Source organism: Scyliorhinus torazame, chromosome 28, assembly GCF_047496885.1.
Source record: "Scyliorhinus torazame isolate Kashiwa2021f chromosome 28, sScyTor2.1, whole genome shotgun sequence".
NCBI lineage: Eukaryota > Metazoa > Chordata > Chondrichthyes > Carcharhiniformes > Scyliorhinidae > Scyliorhinus > Scyliorhinus torazame.
The window spans coordinates 41,486,015-41,503,822 of NC_092734.1; the positions used below are offsets into that span (position 1 = coordinate 41,486,015).

At 51.9% G+C, this 17,808-nt stretch overlaps 1 protein-coding gene across 3 annotated transcripts in view; it reads left to right on the forward strand.

Annotated features, from left to right (window-relative positions):
• nfkb2 (nuclear factor of kappa light polypeptide gene enhancer in B-cells 2 (p49/p100)) overlaps positions 1-17,808 on the forward strand; it is a 156,831-nt gene that overhangs the window by 43,646 nt on the left and 95,377 nt on the right. For all 3 annotated transcript variants that reach the window (XM_072491879.1, XM_072491877.1, XM_072491878.1), the window contains exon 9: positions 12,920-13,024. In XM_072491879.1, the coding sequence (XP_072347980.1) occupies positions 12,920-13,024 (105 nt within the window). The remainder of the gene's footprint in view (positions 1-12,919; positions 13,025-17,808) is intronic.

Below are 17,808 nucleotides of genomic sequence, written 5' to 3' on the forward strand. Positions count from 1 at the left end.
ACCAGCGCCTCTTAGAAGGCACGCTTGACCTCGCGGTGACCAAGAAACTAGCGTTCTCGCTCACGGTCGCCTCACGCAACGTACAGGCGTATGCCCCTGACCACATGGCCCACCCCTCCTGGGCATCGTGGACCCCGCCAGCGACCGCCCCCAGCGAACCCCACACCTGCGCCGCGCGGCAGCCAACCAACCCTCGGGGACCCAAGTGCTACTTCTGCGGACAGACAAAACACCCCTGGCAGCGCTGCCCGGCGCGGAGCGCGCTCTGCAAGGCCTGCGGCAAGAAAGGACATTTCGCTGCAGTGTGCCAGGCCCGCTCAATCGCCGTTATTGTCCTTGCACGCGTGCGGCCAGTGGGCACCTCCATCTTGCCTGCCCCAGGACACGTGCGGCCCATGGCACCGCCATCTTCCCCGCCTCAGGACCCCTGCCCGTCGGGCACCTCATTGGGCCGCTCATCGCCTGCAACCGCCGACGACCAGCCGCATCTCGCCTCCGTCACGATCGACCAGACCTGACCGCACAATCTCGCGACCGCGTCGACAAAGGTGAAGGTCGACGGGCATGAGATATCCTGCCTTCTGGACTCCGGGAGCACTGAGAGCTTCATCCACCCCGATACGGTAAAGCGCTGCTCCCTCGCGGTACACCCCATTAACCAAAGAATCTCCCTGGCCTCCGGATCCCGCTCCGTGGCGATCCGGGGGTACTGCATCGCCATCCTCACCATCAAGGGCGTAGAGTTCAGCGGCTTCCGGCTCTACGTCCTCCCCAACCTCTGCGCTGCCTTGCTACTCGGCCTGGACTTCCAGTGCAACCTCCAGAGCCTAACCCTGAAATTTGGCGGGCCCCTACCACCCCTTACTGTTTGCGGCCTCACGACTCTTGAGGTCGACCCACCTTCCCTGTTTGCAAACCTCACCCCGGATTGCAAACCCGTCGCCACCAGGAGCAGACGGTACAGCGCCCAGGACAGGACCTTCATTGGGTCTGAGGTCCAGCGGCTGCTGCGGGAAGGCATTATCGAGGCCAGCAACAGCCCCTGGAGAGCCCAAGTGGTAGTGGTCAAAACGGGGGAGAAAAACAGGATGGTCGTTGACTACAGTCAGACCATCAATCGGTACACGCAGCTCGACGCGTACCCCCTCCCACGCATATCTGATATGGTCAATCAGATTGCACAGTACCGGGTCTTCTCGACAGTGGACCTGAAATCTGCCTACCACCAGCTCCCCATTCGCAAGGTGGACCGCCCGTACACCGCGTTTGAAGCGGACGGCCGCCTTTACTATTTCCTTAGGGTTCCCTTCGGCGTCACTAACGGGGTCTCGGTCTTCCAACGGGAGATGGACCGAATGGTTGACCGGTACGGACTGCGGGCCACTTTCCCGTACCTGGATAATGTCACCATCTGCGGCCACGACCAGCAGGACGATGGTAACCTTTCCAAATTTCTCCACACCGCTAAACTCCTCAACCTAACCTACAACAAGGAGAAGTGTGTGTTCAGCACGAACCGATTAGCCATCCTCGGCTATGTGGTTCAGAACGGAGTTCTAGGGCCCGACCCCGATCGCATGCGTCCCCTCATGGAACTCCCCCTCCCCCACTGCCCCAAGGCCCTCAAACGATGCCTGGGGTTCTTTTTGTACTACGCCCAGTGGATCCCTAACTATGCGGACAAGGCCCGCCCACTCATCCACTCCACCGGTTTCCCACTGACGGCCAAGGCTCACCAGGCCTTCAACCGTATCAAGGCCGACATCGCCAAGGCCGCGATGCACGCAGTCGACGAGACCCTCCCCTTCCAAGTCGAGAGCGATGCATCAGACATCGCTCTGGCCGCCACCCTCAACCAGGCAGGCAGACCCGTGGCATTCTTTTCCCGTACCCTCCATGCCTCTGAAATTTAGCACTTGGAGGCCCAAACTATCATTGAGGCTGTGCGACATTGGAGGCATTACCTGGCCGGCAGGAGATTCACTCTCCCCACTGACCAATGGTCGGTTGCCTTCATGTTTAACAACACACAGCGGGGCAAGATCAAAAACGATAAAATCTTGAGGTGGAGGATCGAGCTCTCCACCTACAATTACGAGATTTTGTATCACCCCGGTAAGCTCAGCGAGCCCCCCGATGCCCTGTCCCGAGGTAAATGTGCCAGCTCACAAGTGGACCGACTCCGGACCCTGCACGATGATCTCTATCACCCAGGAGTCACCCTCTTTTACCACTTTATTAAGACCCGCAACCTGCCCTACTCCATCGAGGAAGTCATGGCGGTCACCAGAGACTGCCAGGTCTGCACGGAGTGTAAACCGCACGGCCAGACCGCGCGTGCCTGGTGAAGGCCTCCCGCCGCTTTGAACACCTCAGCATGGACTTCAAAGGGCCCCTCCCCTCCCCGACCGAAACACGTACTTTCTTAATGTGGTCGATGAGTACTCCCGATTCCCCTTCGCTATCCCATGCCCCGACATGACGTCTGCCACCGTCATCAAAGCCCTCAACACCATCTTCGCTCTGTTCGGTTTCCCCGCCTACGTCCACAGTGACCGGGAATCCTCCTTTATGAGTGATGAGCTGCGCCAGTACCTGCTCGACAGGGGCATTGCCTCGAGCAGGACGACCAGCTACAACCCCTGAGGAAACGGGCAGGTGGAGCGGGAGAATGGGACGGTCTGGAAGGCCGTCCAGCTGACCCTACGATCCAGAAATCTCCCGGCCTCCCGCTGGCAGGAGGTCCTCCCCGACGCACTTCACTCCATCCGGTCGCTCCTGTGCACTGCGACTAATGAAACCCCCCATGAACGTCTCTTTGCCTTCCCCAGGAAGTCCACCTCCTGGGTTTCGCTCCCAACGTGGCTGGCAGCTCCAGGACGCGTTCTCCTCCGCAAGCACGTGCGGCTCCACAAGGCGGACCCGTTGGTTGAGAGGGTACAGCTACTCCATGCGAACCCGCAGTACGCGTGCGTAGCGTACCCCGACGGCCGCCAAGACACAGCCTCCCTCAGGGATCTGGCACCAGCTGGTCCCCCCCCGCCCCGGCGCCACCCTCCCCTCCCCCGGAGCACCCAACCGCAGCCCCCGCTCCAGGACAATCCGTCCTCCCCTTGCTCCCACCCGGGGATGAAGAGGATGTCGACACGCTCCCGGAGTCACCGATGATCGAGCCGACGCCTGACTTGCCACAGCACTGCGGCCTCTCAACGACAGATCAAGGCTAAATTTGTAACCTTCTCTGAAATTTTAATGACAACCTTTTTGTAAATAGTTTTCCACCATCCCTGCTGGACTCATTTTTAACAGGGGGTGAATGTGGTAGTCACCACTGTTGTATTATATTGTATATATGGGTATTTTTTTTAAAGTTTGAATATCTGCGCCATTTATAGTGACATTTATTTTGGTGCGTGTAGCGAACTCTCGCTGAGGATCTGACAAAGCTGAGCAGACACTACGTAGGGAGGATTGAGGAGGCAGAGGGGGAAAGGATTGGGGAGGGGGCGGGGGGTGGAGGACGGGGATGGGATGGAGCGACACCATCTATTGGAGCGAAGGTTTGGGAAGAGTGGAAGGCCCTTGGGAGTGTACCGGGGAAGAGTTGCGGAGGGGATACTGTGTACGACGAGATGATCAGTCTGAGCCTGCGACTGAACTGTGTGGGAGGTGCGGACAGGGCCACGCACCTGGAATAGCTTCCCAACCTCGATCCTGGAAGGACGTGGAGGGATTTGAAGGGAAAGGCAAGGATTATAAAGCCTGATTCTGGGATGCAGCGAGTCAGAGGAGTTCACTGAAAATAGATGTGCCGGTGAAAATCTGGGGTGAAATCTGTTTGAACTGGAAGCTGACAAGTCCCCAGGTCCTGATGGACGTCACCCTCGAATTTTAAGAGGAGCGGCTGCTGGGATAGAATATGCGGTAGTTTAAATTTTCCAAAATTCCCAGGATTCAGGGAAGGTCCAATCAGATTGGAAAATAATAAATTTGACTATTCAGGAAAGGAGAGCCCGGGTCACATTGTGATCCAAAAAGACGAGGTGTTGGGTGTCTTAAAAAATATTAAGGTAGATAAGTCCCCAGGGCCTGATGGGATCTCCCCCAGAATACTGAAGGAAGCTGGAGAGGAAATTGCTGAGGCCTTGACAGAAATCTTTGGATCCTCGCTGTCTTCAGGGGATGTCCCGGAGGACTGGAGAATAGCCAATGTTGTTCCTCTGTTTAAGAAGGGTAGCAAGGATAATCCCGGGAACTACAGGCCGGTGAGCCTTACTTCAGTGGTAGGGAAATTACTGGAGAGAATTCTTCGAGACAGGATCTACTCCCATTTGGAAGCAAATGGACGTATTAGTGAGAGGCAGCATGGTTTTGTGAAGGGGAGGTCGTGTCTCACTAACTTGATAGAGTTTTTCGAGGAGGTCACAAAGATGATTGATGCAGGTAGGGCAGTGGATGTTTTCTATATGAACTTCAGTAAGGCCTTTGACAAGGTCCCTCATGGTAGACTAGTACAAAAGGTGAAGTCACACGGGATCAGGGGTGAGCTGGCAAGGTGGATACAGAACTGGCTAGGTCATAGAAGGCAGAGAGTAGCAATGGAAGGGTGCTTTTCTAATTGGAGGGCTGTGACCAGTGGTGTTCCGCAGGGATCAGTGCTGGGACCTTTGCTGTTTGTAGTATATATAAATGATTTGGAGGAAAATGTAACTGGTCTGATTAGTACGTTTGCAGATGACACAAAGGTTGGTGGAATTGCGGATAGCGATGAGGACTGTCAGAGGATACAGCAGGATTTAGATTGTTTGGAGACTTGGGCGGAGAGATGGCAGATGGAGTTTAATCCGGACAAATGTGAGGTAATGTGAGGTGGAGGTGTTGAGTTTGGGTAGGGTGCTCTTTCCAAGAGCTGGTGCAGACTCAAAGGGCCGAATGGCCTCCTTCTGCACTGTAGATTCAATGATAATCTGTGATTAATCTAGGACAAAGGTTCGGCACAACATCGTGGGCCGAAGGGCCTGTTCTGTGCTGTATTTTCTATGTTCTATGTTCTATAATGCATTTTGGAAGGTCTAATGCAGGTAGGGAATATACAGTGAATGGTAGAACCCTCAAGAGTATTGAAAGTCAAAGAGATCTAGGAGTACAGGTCCACAGGTCACTGAAAGGGGCAACACAGGTGGAGAAGGTAGTCAAGAAGGCATACGGCATGCTTGCCTTCATTTGCCGGGGCATTGAGTATAAGAATTGGCAAGTCATGTTGCAGCTTTATAGAACCTTATTTAGGCCACACTTGGAGTATAGTGTTCAATTCTGGTCACCACACTACCAGAAGGATGTGGAGGCTTTAGAGAGGGTGCAGAAGAGATTTACCCGAATGTTGCCTGGTATGGAGGGCATTAGCTATGAGGAGCGATTGAATAAACTCGGTTTGTTCTCACTGGAACGAAGGAGGTTGAGGGGCGACCTGATAGAGGTCTACAAAATTATGAGGGGCATAGACAGAGTGGATAGTCAGAGGCTTTTCCCCAGGGTAGAGGGGTCAATTACTAGGGGGCATAGGTTTAAGGTGCGAGGGGCAAGGTTTAGAGTAGATGTACGAGGCAAGTTTTTTACGCAGAGGGTAGTGGGTACCTGGAACTCGCTACCGGAGGAGGTAGTGGAAGCAGGGACGATAGGGACATTTAAGGGGCATCTTGACAAATATATGAATAGGATGGGAATAGAAGGATACGGACCCAGGAATTGTAGAAGATTGTAGTTTAGCTGGGCAGCATGGTCGGCACGGGCTTGGAGGGCCGAAGGGCCTGTTCCTGTGCTGTACATTTCTTTGTTCTTTGTTCTTTGTTTGAGAGAAACAGAAAAAACAAAATCACAGAGCAGTTAGTTTAACATCTGTGCGAGGGAAATGCTGGATTCCATTTGTATGGAGGTTATAAAAGGCCACTTCGAGAATCTTCAGTTAGGCAGAGTCGACACGGTGCTGTGGGAGGGAAACCGGAGCACCCGGAGGAAACCCACACAGACACTGGGAGAACGCGCAGACTCCGCACAGACAGTGACCCAAGCCGGGAATCGAACCTGGGACCCTGGGGCTGTGAGGCAACTGTGCTAACCACTGTGCTACTGTGCCCCCCTTTGTTCTTTAAGGAAATGTGGATAAAGGGGAACCTGTGGATGTGCTGTCCTTAGATCTCCAGATTAGGTGCCACATCAAAGGTCACCATGCAAATTAAGATGTAGAGGGTACCACGGCTAGAAGGTTCGCTAGCTAACAGCAGAGTAGGAATAAAAGGCCATTTTTAATTTGGCGAGATGTGACGAGTGGAGTGTCACAGGCTTCAGTGCTGGGACCTCAACTATTTACAATTTATGTCAATATGGAGAATGTGGGAAAATGTGAGCTGTCCACTTGGACAGGAAGAATAGAAAAACATCTCTCTTCCAATGCAGAGAGATTGCAGAACTATTGAGGTGTAGAGGGATCTGGGTGTCCGGGGACAGAGGGATCTGGGTGCCCGGGGACAGAGGGATCTGGGTGCCCGAGTACAGAGGGATCTGGGTGTCCGGGTACAGAGGGATCTGGCTGCCCGGGTACAGCGGGATCTGGGTGTCCGGGTACAGCGGGATCTGGGTGTCCGGGTACAGAGGGATCTGGGTGCCCGGGTACAGAGGGATCTGGGTGTCCGGGTACAGAGGGATCTGGGTGTCCGGGTACAGCGGGATCTGGGTGTCCGGGTACAGCGGGATCTGGGTGTCCGGGTACAGCGGGATCTGGGTGTCCGGGTACAGCGGGATCTGGGTGTCCGGGTACAGCGGGATCTGGGTGTCCGGGTACAGCGGGATCTGGGTGTCCGGGTACAGCGGGATCTGGGTGTCCGGGTACAGAGGGATCTGGGTGTTCGGGTACAGAGGGATCTGGGTGTTCAGGTACAGAGGGATCTGGGTGCCGGGTACAGAGGGATCTGGGTGCCCAGGTACTGAGGGATCTGGGTGCCGGGGTACAGAGGGATCTGGGTGCCGGGGTACAGAGGGATCTGGGTGTCCGGGTACAGAGGGATCTGCGTGTTGGGGTACAGAGGGATCTGCGTGTTGGGGTACAGAGGGATCTGGGTGTCCGGGTAGAGAGGGATCTGGGTGTCTGTGTACAGAGGGATCTGGGTGTCCGGGTACAGAGGGATCTGGGTGTCCGGGTACAGAGGGATCTGGGTGTCCGGGTACAGAGGGATCTGGGTGTCGGGGTACAGAGGGGTCTGGGTGTCGGGGTACAGAGGGGTCTGGGTGTCCGGGTACAGAGGGATCTGGGTGTCCGGGTACAGAGGGATCTGGGTGCCCGGGTAGAGAGGGATCTGGGTGCCCGGGTAGAGAGGGATCTGGGTGCCCGGGTAGAGAGGGATCTGGGTGCCCGGGTAGAGAGGGATCTGGGTGCCCGGGTAGAGAGGGATCTGGGTGTCCGGGTACAGAGGGATCTGGGTGTCGGGGTACAGAGGGATCTGGGTGTCGGGGTACAGAGGGATCAGGGTGTCCGAGTACAGAGGGATCAGGGTGTCCGAGTACAGAGGGATCTGGGTGTCGGGGTACAGAGGGATCAGGGTGTCCGAGTACATAGGGATCTGGGTGTCCTGGTACAGAGGGATCTGGGTGTCCGGGTACAGAGGGATCAGGGTGTCCGAGTACAGAGGGATCTGGGTGTCCGGGTACCGAGGGATCTGGGTGTCCGGGTACTGTGGGATCTGGGTGCCGAGGTACAGAGGGATCTGGGTGCCCGGGTACAGAGGGATCTGGGTGCCCGGGTACAGAGGGATCTGGGTGCCCGGGTACAGAGGGATCTGGGTGCCCGGGTACCGAGGGATCTGGGTGCCCGGGTACAGAGGGATCTGGGTGTCTGGGTACAGAGGGATCTGGGTGTCTGGGTACAGAGGGATCTGGGTGTCGGGGTACAGAGGGATCTGGGTGTCGGGGTACAGAGGGATCTGGGTGCCCGGGTAGAGAGGGATCTGGGTGTCCGGGTACAGAGGGATCTGGGTGTCCTGGTACTGAGGGATCAGGGTGTCCGAGTACAGAGGGCTCTGGGTGTCCAGGTACCGAGGGATCTGGGTGTCCAGGTACTGAGGGATCAGAGTGTCCGAGTACAGAGGGATCTGGGTGTCCTGGTACAGAGGGATCAGGGTGTCCGAGTACAGAGGGATCTGGGTGTCCAGGTACTGAGGGATCTGGGTGCCGGGGTACAGAGGGATCTGGGTGCCCGGGTACAGAGGGATCTGGGTGCCCGGGTACAGAGGGATCTGGGTGTTGGGGTACAGAGGGATCTGGGTGTTGGGATACAGAGGGATCTGGGTGTCTGGGTACAGAGGGATCTGGGTGTCTGGGTAGAGAGGGATCTGGGTGTCTGGGTAGAGAGGGATCTGGGTGTCCGGGTACAGAGGGATCTGGGTGTCCGGGTGCAGAGAGATCTGGGTGTCCGGGTACAGAGGGATCTGGGTGTCCGGGTACAGAGGGATCTGGGTGTCCGGGTACAGAGGGATCTGGGTGTCCGGGTACAGAGGGATCTGGGTGTCCGGGTACAGAGGGATCTGGGTGTCCGGGTACAGCGGGATCTGGGTGCCCGGGTACAGAGGGATCTGGGAGTCCGGGTACAGAGGGATCTGGGAGTCCGGGTACAGAGGGATCTGGGTGTCCGGGTGCAGAGAGATCTGGGTGCCCGGGTACAGAGGGATCTGGGTGTCCGGGTACAGAGGGATCTGGGTGTCCGGGTACAGTGGGATCTGGGTGTCCGGGTACAGAGGGATCTGGGTGTCCGGGTACAGTGGGATCTACGTGTCCGGGTACAGAGGGATCTGGGTGTCCGGGTACAGTGGGATCAGGGTGTCCGGGTACAGTGGGATCTACGTGTCCGGGTACAGAACGGGTTTTCCATTTAAGATGGAGATGAGGAGAATTTATTTTCTCTGCGGGGATAGTGAACCTTCGGAACTCTTTCCCAGGAAGCGGTGGGGTTGGTGAGTCAGTGAATATTTTTACGGCAGAGGTAGATAGATTCTTAACTAACCAGGGGGTCAAAGGCTGTCAGGGGCAGGCGGAATGGGGAGTTGAGGCAGCAAACCGATCAGCCAAGACCTCATTGAGTGGCGGGGCAGGCTCGAGGGGTCGAATGGGCCCCTGTTCCTAATTCACGTGCTCGTATTTTGGGCAAGTCTTGACAATCGGGATGTGGAAGTGGGAATTAGCCGGAAGCATGGGGAGAAGCTGGACCCTAACTCCGTGCAGGAAGGAATGTAGCTTTGCTGAAATGGATGCAAAACTGAGTTTGGGGACAAGCTGTTCAGGAGGTTAGACATCTCTGACTCTGAGCTGATTGGGAAAGGACTGGGCTGTTGGTGGGAGAAGGCCCCAAAAAACCTGAAAACTTCCATTTGTAATTCTAAGCTGTGAAAGAGCACGAAAGTGAGTGACTGAGAAATCCCGAGAGCATCCACGGGTCTCCAGATGAAGTCAGCAGCCAGAATATATCAGACTGTATGACTCAGTGAGAAAAAACCTAGACTGTATCAAATTCAAACCAAACTCCCATTAGATGTGCCAGTTGCTAATCTTTTGTGTGTTGGTAAGTACGATTCTTGTTCAATGATTTGCAAAGCTGTGAGTGTAAAGACTAGAGGGTGTTGGGTTAATGGATTATTATGGTGGTTGTCCCATTAAGGGCAACACAGCAGAGTAAGGGTCACCTGGCCAGTGTGACCAACCGGGTGTGAGATCACCCCATTGTGAGGGAAGCTCTGTTAGGGAAAGAGGCATTTAGGGAGCTGGCTACAGTCATGAGGCCACAGTATAATTCTTATTAATAAATACCTTTTGTGTTTGCTAATAAAGTCTGTGCATCTTTACAATGATAGAAACTAGAGTGTTTCTCGTGATGCTGGTCGCTGCTCACGGGCATCACGGCTGCCTCACAGCACCAGGGACCCGATTTCTATTCCAGCCTCGGGTATCTGTGTGGAGTCTGCACGTCCTCCCCCGTGTCTGTGTGGGTTTCCTCCGGGTGCTCCGCTTTCCTCCCACTGTCCAAATTAGGTGGATTGGCCGCGATAAATTGCCCTTTCGTGTCCAAATGTTAGGTGGTGTTGCGGGGGAGTGGGCCGAGGTGGGTGCTCTTCCGGAGGGCCAGTACAAACTCAATGGGCCGAATAGCCTCCTGCACTGTAGGAATTCTGTGATTCTCTGATCGCTATTGCTAGTTATAGTACCGACTGATACTTTGTTTTGCAAAATGTGTGTAAGGTAATTGTTCAGACAGATTTTCATGGTGCAGGGCATCTTGGTGAGGAATGTCTTCCTCTGGCCCAGGTACAACATCAGGAACCAAGCTGGAAGGTGGAGTTAGGGGGGCGGGGGATAAATGGGGAAGTGGCTTCAAGGAGAGTTCCAACCTGGGATTGAGTGTCCTGGAGGGGAAGCATCATCATTCTCTCCTCCTCACCAAGGACCCAGATCAGTTGGTAATGTGTAAACCTGTGCATGGATCCAGGCTCCAAGATGCAGAGCTGTATGGCAAGCTGCTCTGTACAGGCCAGTCCTCCGCAGATATCTGACGGATGATGAGGATACTGAATGGAGGATATTACTTGGGTTGACAAGAACATTTGTGTTCGTGCTAACCATGACGATGTGATGGGGTCTGCCACTTTGCTTTGCCCCATTGTGATACCGGGGTGAAGAGATGTGTGGAGGGGCATTAGTAGCACGGTAGCACAGTGGTTAGCACAATTGTTTCACAGCTCCAGGGTCCCAGGTTCGATTCCGGCTTGGGTCACCGTCTGTGCAGAGTCTGCACATCCTCCCCGTGTGTGCGTGGGTTTCCTCCGGGTGCTCCCGTTTCCTCCCACAGTCCAAAGATGTGTGAGTTAGGTGGATTGGCCATGGTAAATTGTCCTTAGTGTCCAAAAAAAAGGTTAGATGGGGTTGCTGGATTACGGGGACAGGCTAGGGGAGTGGGCAAAAAAGTGGCAGATGGAATACAATGGAGGCATAAACTATTTTCCAAATGGGACGATGCTTCAGAAATCAGAAGCACAAAGGGACTTGGGAGTCCTGGTTCACGATTCTCTTACGGTTAATGTGCAGGTTCAGTCGGCAGTTAGGAAGGCAAATGCAATGTTAGCATTCATGTCACGAGGGCTAAATACAAGAGCAGGGATGTACTTCTGAGGCTGGATAAGGCTCTGGTCAGACCCCATTTGGAGTATTGTGAGCAGTTTTGGGCCCCGTATCTAAGGAAGGATGTGCTGACCTTGGAAAGGGTCCAGAGGAGGTTCACAAGAATGATCCCTGGAATGAAGAGCTTGTTGTATGAGGAACGGTTGAGGACTCTGGGTCTGTACTCGTTGGAGTTTAGAAGGATGAGAAGAGATCTTATTGAAACTTACGGGACACTGCAAGGCCTGGATAGAGTGGACTTGGAGAGGATGTTTCCACTTGTAGGAAAAACTAGAATCAGAGGACACAGCCTTAGACTGAAGGGTCGATCCTTTCAAACAGAGATGGGGAGGAATTTCTTCAGCCAGAGGGTGGTGAATCTGTGGAACTCTTTGCCGCAGAAGGCTGTGGAGGCCAAATCACTGAGTGTCTTTAAGACAGAGATAGATAGGTTCTTGATTAATAAGGGGATCAGGGGTTATGGGGCGAAGGCAGGAGAATGGGGATGAGAAAAATATCAGCCATGATTGAATGGCGGAGCAGACTCGATGGGCCGAGTGGCCTAATTCTGCTCCTATGTCTTATGGTGTTATGGTTTTATGGTGGAGGTGTGGGCTGAAGCAAGGTGCTCTTTCCAAGGGCCAGTGCAGACTCGATGGGCCGAATGGCCTCCTGCACTGTAAATTCTATGATAAACTGTTGGTCAATAGTGTTACATGAAGATCGAGTGAGAGAGCGCGTTGAGCCCAATGAATCATGGAATCCCTACAGTGCAAACAGACCCGGCCCTTCGGGTCTGCATCGGCCCTCTGAAAGAGCACCCGATCGAGACCCACTCCCCTGTAACTCCACCTAAGGGGCAATTTAGCATGGTCAATCCACCAAACCTGCACATCTTTGGACGAGCGGGGATCAACTTTCTCTCTCCGCAGATGCTGTCAGACCTGCTGAGTTTTCCCAGCATTTTCTGTTTGCATTTGACGTCTGTGGTGTGGTTGTGGGCTGCTCCCGCCATGGAGTTTGACACGGTGAAGTGTTGGTCATGAGCTGTTACATTTCTGGACATTTTGTGACTAATACCAAGCAGAATAAGGGATGGTTGTCCCTGTGGACTTCCCCTGCTGTTTCTTGCCCAATTCAATTAAAACAGCAAAGCGGGTAGATTGGGAAATTCCCTGCATCATTTTATTTTTTGGTTTGCGCGTAGTAATAGAAGACATTTGTCACCTCACGTTCTGAGTCGGCCTCCTGCTGTCTGACAGGAGTTTGCGGAGCCGGACCGCGGAGCGGGACCGCGGAGCCGGAGCGGGACCGCGGAGCCGGACCGAGGAGCCGGACCGAGGAGCCGGACCGCGGAGCCGGACCGCGGAGCGATTGGGGTTTTTTTTTTCATGCTCTGTGTTGCTCCAGACCAGTTTTTCTGAAGTTGAACGGTTCCCACATTTGGGATCGTGAGGCAGGTTTACATTGATTTGGTTCCTCGGGTTGGAATCTGAATCTTCTCTGGAAGCAGATGTTGGAAACCTGAAGTAAGAAGACGCAGAATATTCCGGAAATACCCCACAAGCCGGGCCTGTGGCGAGAGAAGCCATTAATATTCCAGACCGATGACCTTCCATCGGGCTTTTATTTTGGTCTGTCTTCCAGGTCAGTGTAAGGGTTGATTATTTCACTAAGGTTACGAATGTTGTTAATTTGCGGTTTTCTGGTCTGGTTTGCTTGGCAGAGGCTCCGAACGCTTCCAATCTGAAGATTGTCAGAATGGACAAGACGTCGGGCTGTGTGACGGGAGGAGATGAGATTTACCTCTTGTGTGACAAGGTTCAGAAAGGTAAGTTGGTGCAGGTCAAAGGTCGTGGGAGCCGTTGTGTTTAGTATTTTGGCCAAAGCTGCTCCTTATTTGATTTGAACAAAGAAAAGTACAGCACAAGAACAGGCCTCTGACCCTCCAAGCCCGTGCCGACCATGCTGCCCGACGAAACTACAATCTTCTACACTTCCTGGGTCCGTATCCCTCTATTCCCATCTGTCTTATATCTATCTCCCCTCAATTTAAAGCTATGTCCCCTCGTGCTAGACATCACCATCCGGGGAAAAAGGCTCTCACTGTCCACCCTATCCAATCCTCTGATCATCTTGTATGCCTCAATTAAGTCACCTCTTAACCTTCTTCTCTCTAACGAAAACAGCCTCAAGTCCCTCAGCCTTTCCTCATAAGATCTTCCCTCCATTCCAGGCAACATTCTGGTAAATCTCCTCTGCACCCTTTCCAATGCTTCCACATCCTTCCTATAATGCGGCGACCAGAATTGCACGCAATACTCCAAATGCGGCCGCACCAGAGTTTTGTACAGCTGCAACATGACCTCATGGCTCCGAAACTCAATCCCTCTACCAATAAAAGCTAACACACCGTACGCCTTCTTAACAACCCTCTCAACCTGGGTGGCAACTTTCAGGGATCTATGTACATGGACACCGAGATCTCTCTGCTCATCCACACTGCCAAGAATCTTACCATTAGCCCAGTACTCTGTCTTCCTGTTATTCCTTCCAAAATGAATCACCTCACACTTTTCTGCATTAAACTCCATTTGCCACCTCTCAGCCCAGCGCTGCAGCTTATCTATGTCCTTCTGTAACTTGTAACATCCTTCTGCACTGTCCACAACTTCACCGACTTTAGTGTCATCTGCAAATGTACTCACCCATCCTTCTACGCCCTCCTCCAGATCATTTATAAAAATGACAAACAGCAGTGGCCCCAAAACAGATCCTTGTGGTACACCACTAGTAACTGGACTCCAGTCTGAACATTTCCCATCAACCACCACCCTTTGTCTTCTTCCACCTGGTCAATTTCTGATTCAAACTGCTAAATCACCCTGAATCCCATGCCTCCGTATTTTCTGCAGTAGCCTACCGTGGGGAACCTTATCAAACGTTTTACTGAAATCCATATACACCACATCAACTGCTTTACCCTCATCCACCTGTTTGGTCACCTTCTCAAAGAACTCAATAAGGTTTGTGAGGCACGACCTACCCTTCACAAAACCGTGTTGCCTATCTCTAATCAAATTATTCCTTTCCAGATGATTATACATCCTATCTCTTATAAACCTTTCCAAGACTTTGCCCACAACAGAAGTAAGGCTCACTGGTCTATAGTTAACGGGGTTGTCTCTACTCCCCTTCTTGAACAAGGGGACAACATTTGCTATCCTCCAGTCTTCTGGCACTATTCCTGTAGACAAAGATGACTTAAAGATCAAAGCCAAAGGCTCAGCAATCTCCTCCCTAGCTTCCCAGAGAATCCTAGGATAAATCCCATCCGGCCCAGGGGACTTATCCCTGAAGATACAACGAGTAGAGTTAACTAAGGAGAACCGATGGATGTGGTTCATTTAGACTTTCACTGGATCACAGAATCCAACCAAACCGAGCATGTATCCAGATCATTGATTTACAATGTTATCCCTAGCCCACAACAGTGCAACAAATTTAATAAATATACTGGTTAACTGGTTAAATGAGGTTATAAATATAAGGTGAGATTTGTTTGAAAAAAATGATAATATAAAAGAAAAATGATGAATCAACGAATACATTACACCAATCAAATAAATTAAAAGCAACACGAACGAGGGGGGAATCTACATTCTGACTCTTCATCGTCCGTCATTCCACGAGGTTCCATAGCCCCCGCTGAATCCAGTTGGATGTCTTCCTTCTTCCACTGGGCAAATTTGAGTGTGAGGATAGTTTGGTACACTCACCTTACGATGAGGTGAGACAGGAGGCGGGTCTGTGGGTGAATTTGAATACTTGAACCCCAATCCCAGAGGTCCTCCCACCGTGTCGTGACTTTAATCTCACTAATGTTCTCCTTTATTCCTCCTGTTTGATGCACCTGTCATGAGAGAGTACCTTTCAGACATGGATGTTTAAGCAATGTACCTTTAAGAAAACAGTGATGTCAGAGAGTGGGTGGAGCTGAGTTCAGGTCAGCCATTTTGCAGTTTAGTTTTGCAGATTGAAAAGAGCTTGGGAGTGTCTGTGTTTTGCAGTGAGCTGGATCTGCTGTGATCTCTGCCATGAAAGACTATCTCTGGATCATTTGGGTGATTTAAACTCATAATTGTAAAGCCTTTAACCTGATGTGATTCTGTTTAAAGGTTTTTAAAGGTTCCTTCTTGGAAGTTTGAAGGAACATTTTGAGGGATTATTTACTGTTATAATATTTTCGGACTTATCTTTGAGGAAAGAGGTGTTAAGAGATCCAATGTTTAGTTAAGATGTTAAGTTGAGTTCATGGAATAAACAGTGTTTTGTGTTTAAAAACCCACGTGTCCATAATTGTAATCCTACACCTAGGGAACAAGTGCTGGGAAAAGCAACAAATCCATTAAAGGGAGAGGTTGAACTCCAATTGGTTGAACTCCATGATACATTTTGGGGTTCTGAAAATGCCTCGCCCATAACATTGGGGTTCGAGGGGGATAAAAATCTATCTATTGGATTGGCTTTTGTGAACTTAAAGACAGTGAAGGATTGTTGCTTTTCCGGTGTGGTATTTTAGTTTAAGTGGGGAGAGTGTTGTGGACAATGGCTCTTTCAGAGGCTCAGAAGTTTTTGGGGGTGGAGACTGCCACACGCAGTACTTTACGGACAGAGACGAAAAACAGATTGTTGGGTCTGGCAAAAACATTGCAGTTAACATTACCTGACAAAATGTGAAAAGATGAGGTAATTATGGCGGTGGTTAAGCATTTAAAGTTGCCTCAGAGACTGTCTGACAGGATGGATAGTGGGAGGGTGTCTGACAGGATGGATATTGAGAGAGTGTCTGACAGGATGGATATTGGGAGAGTGTCTGACAGGATGGATATTGGGAGAGTGTCTGACAGGATGGATATTGGGAGAGTGTCTGACAGGATGGATATTGAGAGAGTGTCTGACAGGATGGATATTGGGAGGGTGTCTGACAGGATGGATATTGGGAGAGTGTCTGACAGGATGGATACTGGGAGAGTGTCTGACAGGATGGATATTGGGAGAGTGTCTGACAGGATGGATATTGGGAGAGTGCCTAACAGGGTAGATATTGGGAGGGTGTCTGACAGGATCGATATTGGGAGGGTGTCCGACAGGGTAGATATTGGAAGAGTGTCTGACAGGGTAGATATTGGGAGAGTGTCTGACAGGATGGATATTGGGAGAGTGTCTGACAGGATCGATATTGGGAGAGTGTCTGACAGGATCGATATTGGGAGAGTGTCTGACAGGATGGATATTGGGAGAGTGTCTGACAGGATGGATATTGGGAGAGTGTCTGACAGGATGGATATTGGGAGGGTGTCTGACAGGATGGATATTGGGAGGGTGTCTGACAGGGTAGATATTGGGAGAGTGTCTGACAGAGTAGATATTGGGAGAGTGTCTGACAGGATGGATATTGGGCGAGTGTCTGACAGGGTAGATATTGGGAGGGTGACTGACAGGATGGATATTGGGAGAGTGTCTGACAGGATGGATATTGGGAGGGTGTCTGACAGGATCGATATTGGGAGGGTGTCTGACAGGATGGATATTGGGAGGGTGTCTGACAGGATGGATATTGGGAGAGTGTCTGAGAGGATCGATATTGGGAGGGTGTCTGACAGGATCGATATTGGGAGAGTGTCTGACAGGATCGATATTGGGAGAGTGTCTGAGAGGATCGATATTGGGAGAGTGTCTGACAGGATCGATATTGGGAGGGTGTCTGACAGGATCGATATTGGGAGAGTGTCTGACAGGGTAGATATTGGGAGAGTGCCTGACAGGATGGATATTGGGAGAGTGTCTGGCAGGATCGATATTGGGAGGGTGTCTGACAGGATCGATATTGGGAGGGTGTCTGACTGGTAGATATTGGGAGGGTGTCTGGCAGGATGGATATTGGGAGGGTGTCTGACAGGATCGATATTGGGAGGGTGTCTGACAGGATGGATATTTGGAGAGTGTCTGACAGGATCGATATTGGGAGGGTGTCTGACAGGATGGATATTGGGAGAGTGTCTGACAGGATCGATATTGGGAGAGTGTCTGACAGGATGGATATTGGGAGAGTGTCTGACAGGGTAGATATTGGGAGGGTGTCTGACAGGATGGATATTGGGAGAGTGTCTGACAGGGTAGATATTGGGAGGGTGTCTGACAGGATCGATATTGGGAGGGTGTCTGACAGGATCGATATTGGGAGAGTGTTTGGCAGGATGGATAGTGGGAGGGTGTCTGACAGGATCGATATTGGGAGAGTTTCTGACAGGATGGATATTGGGAGAGTGTCTGACAGGATGGATATTGGGAGGGTGTCTGACAGGATCGATATTGGGAGGGTGTCTGACAGGATCGATATTGGGAGAGTGTCTGACAGGATGGATATTGGGAGAGTGTCTGACAGGATGGATATTGGGAGGGTGTCTGACAGGATCGATATTGGGAGAGTGTCTGACATGATGGATATTGGGAGAGTGTCTGACAGGATCGATATTGGGAGGGTGTCTGACAGGATCGATATTGGGAGAGTGTCTGACAGGATGGATATTGGGAGAGTGTCTGACAGGGTGG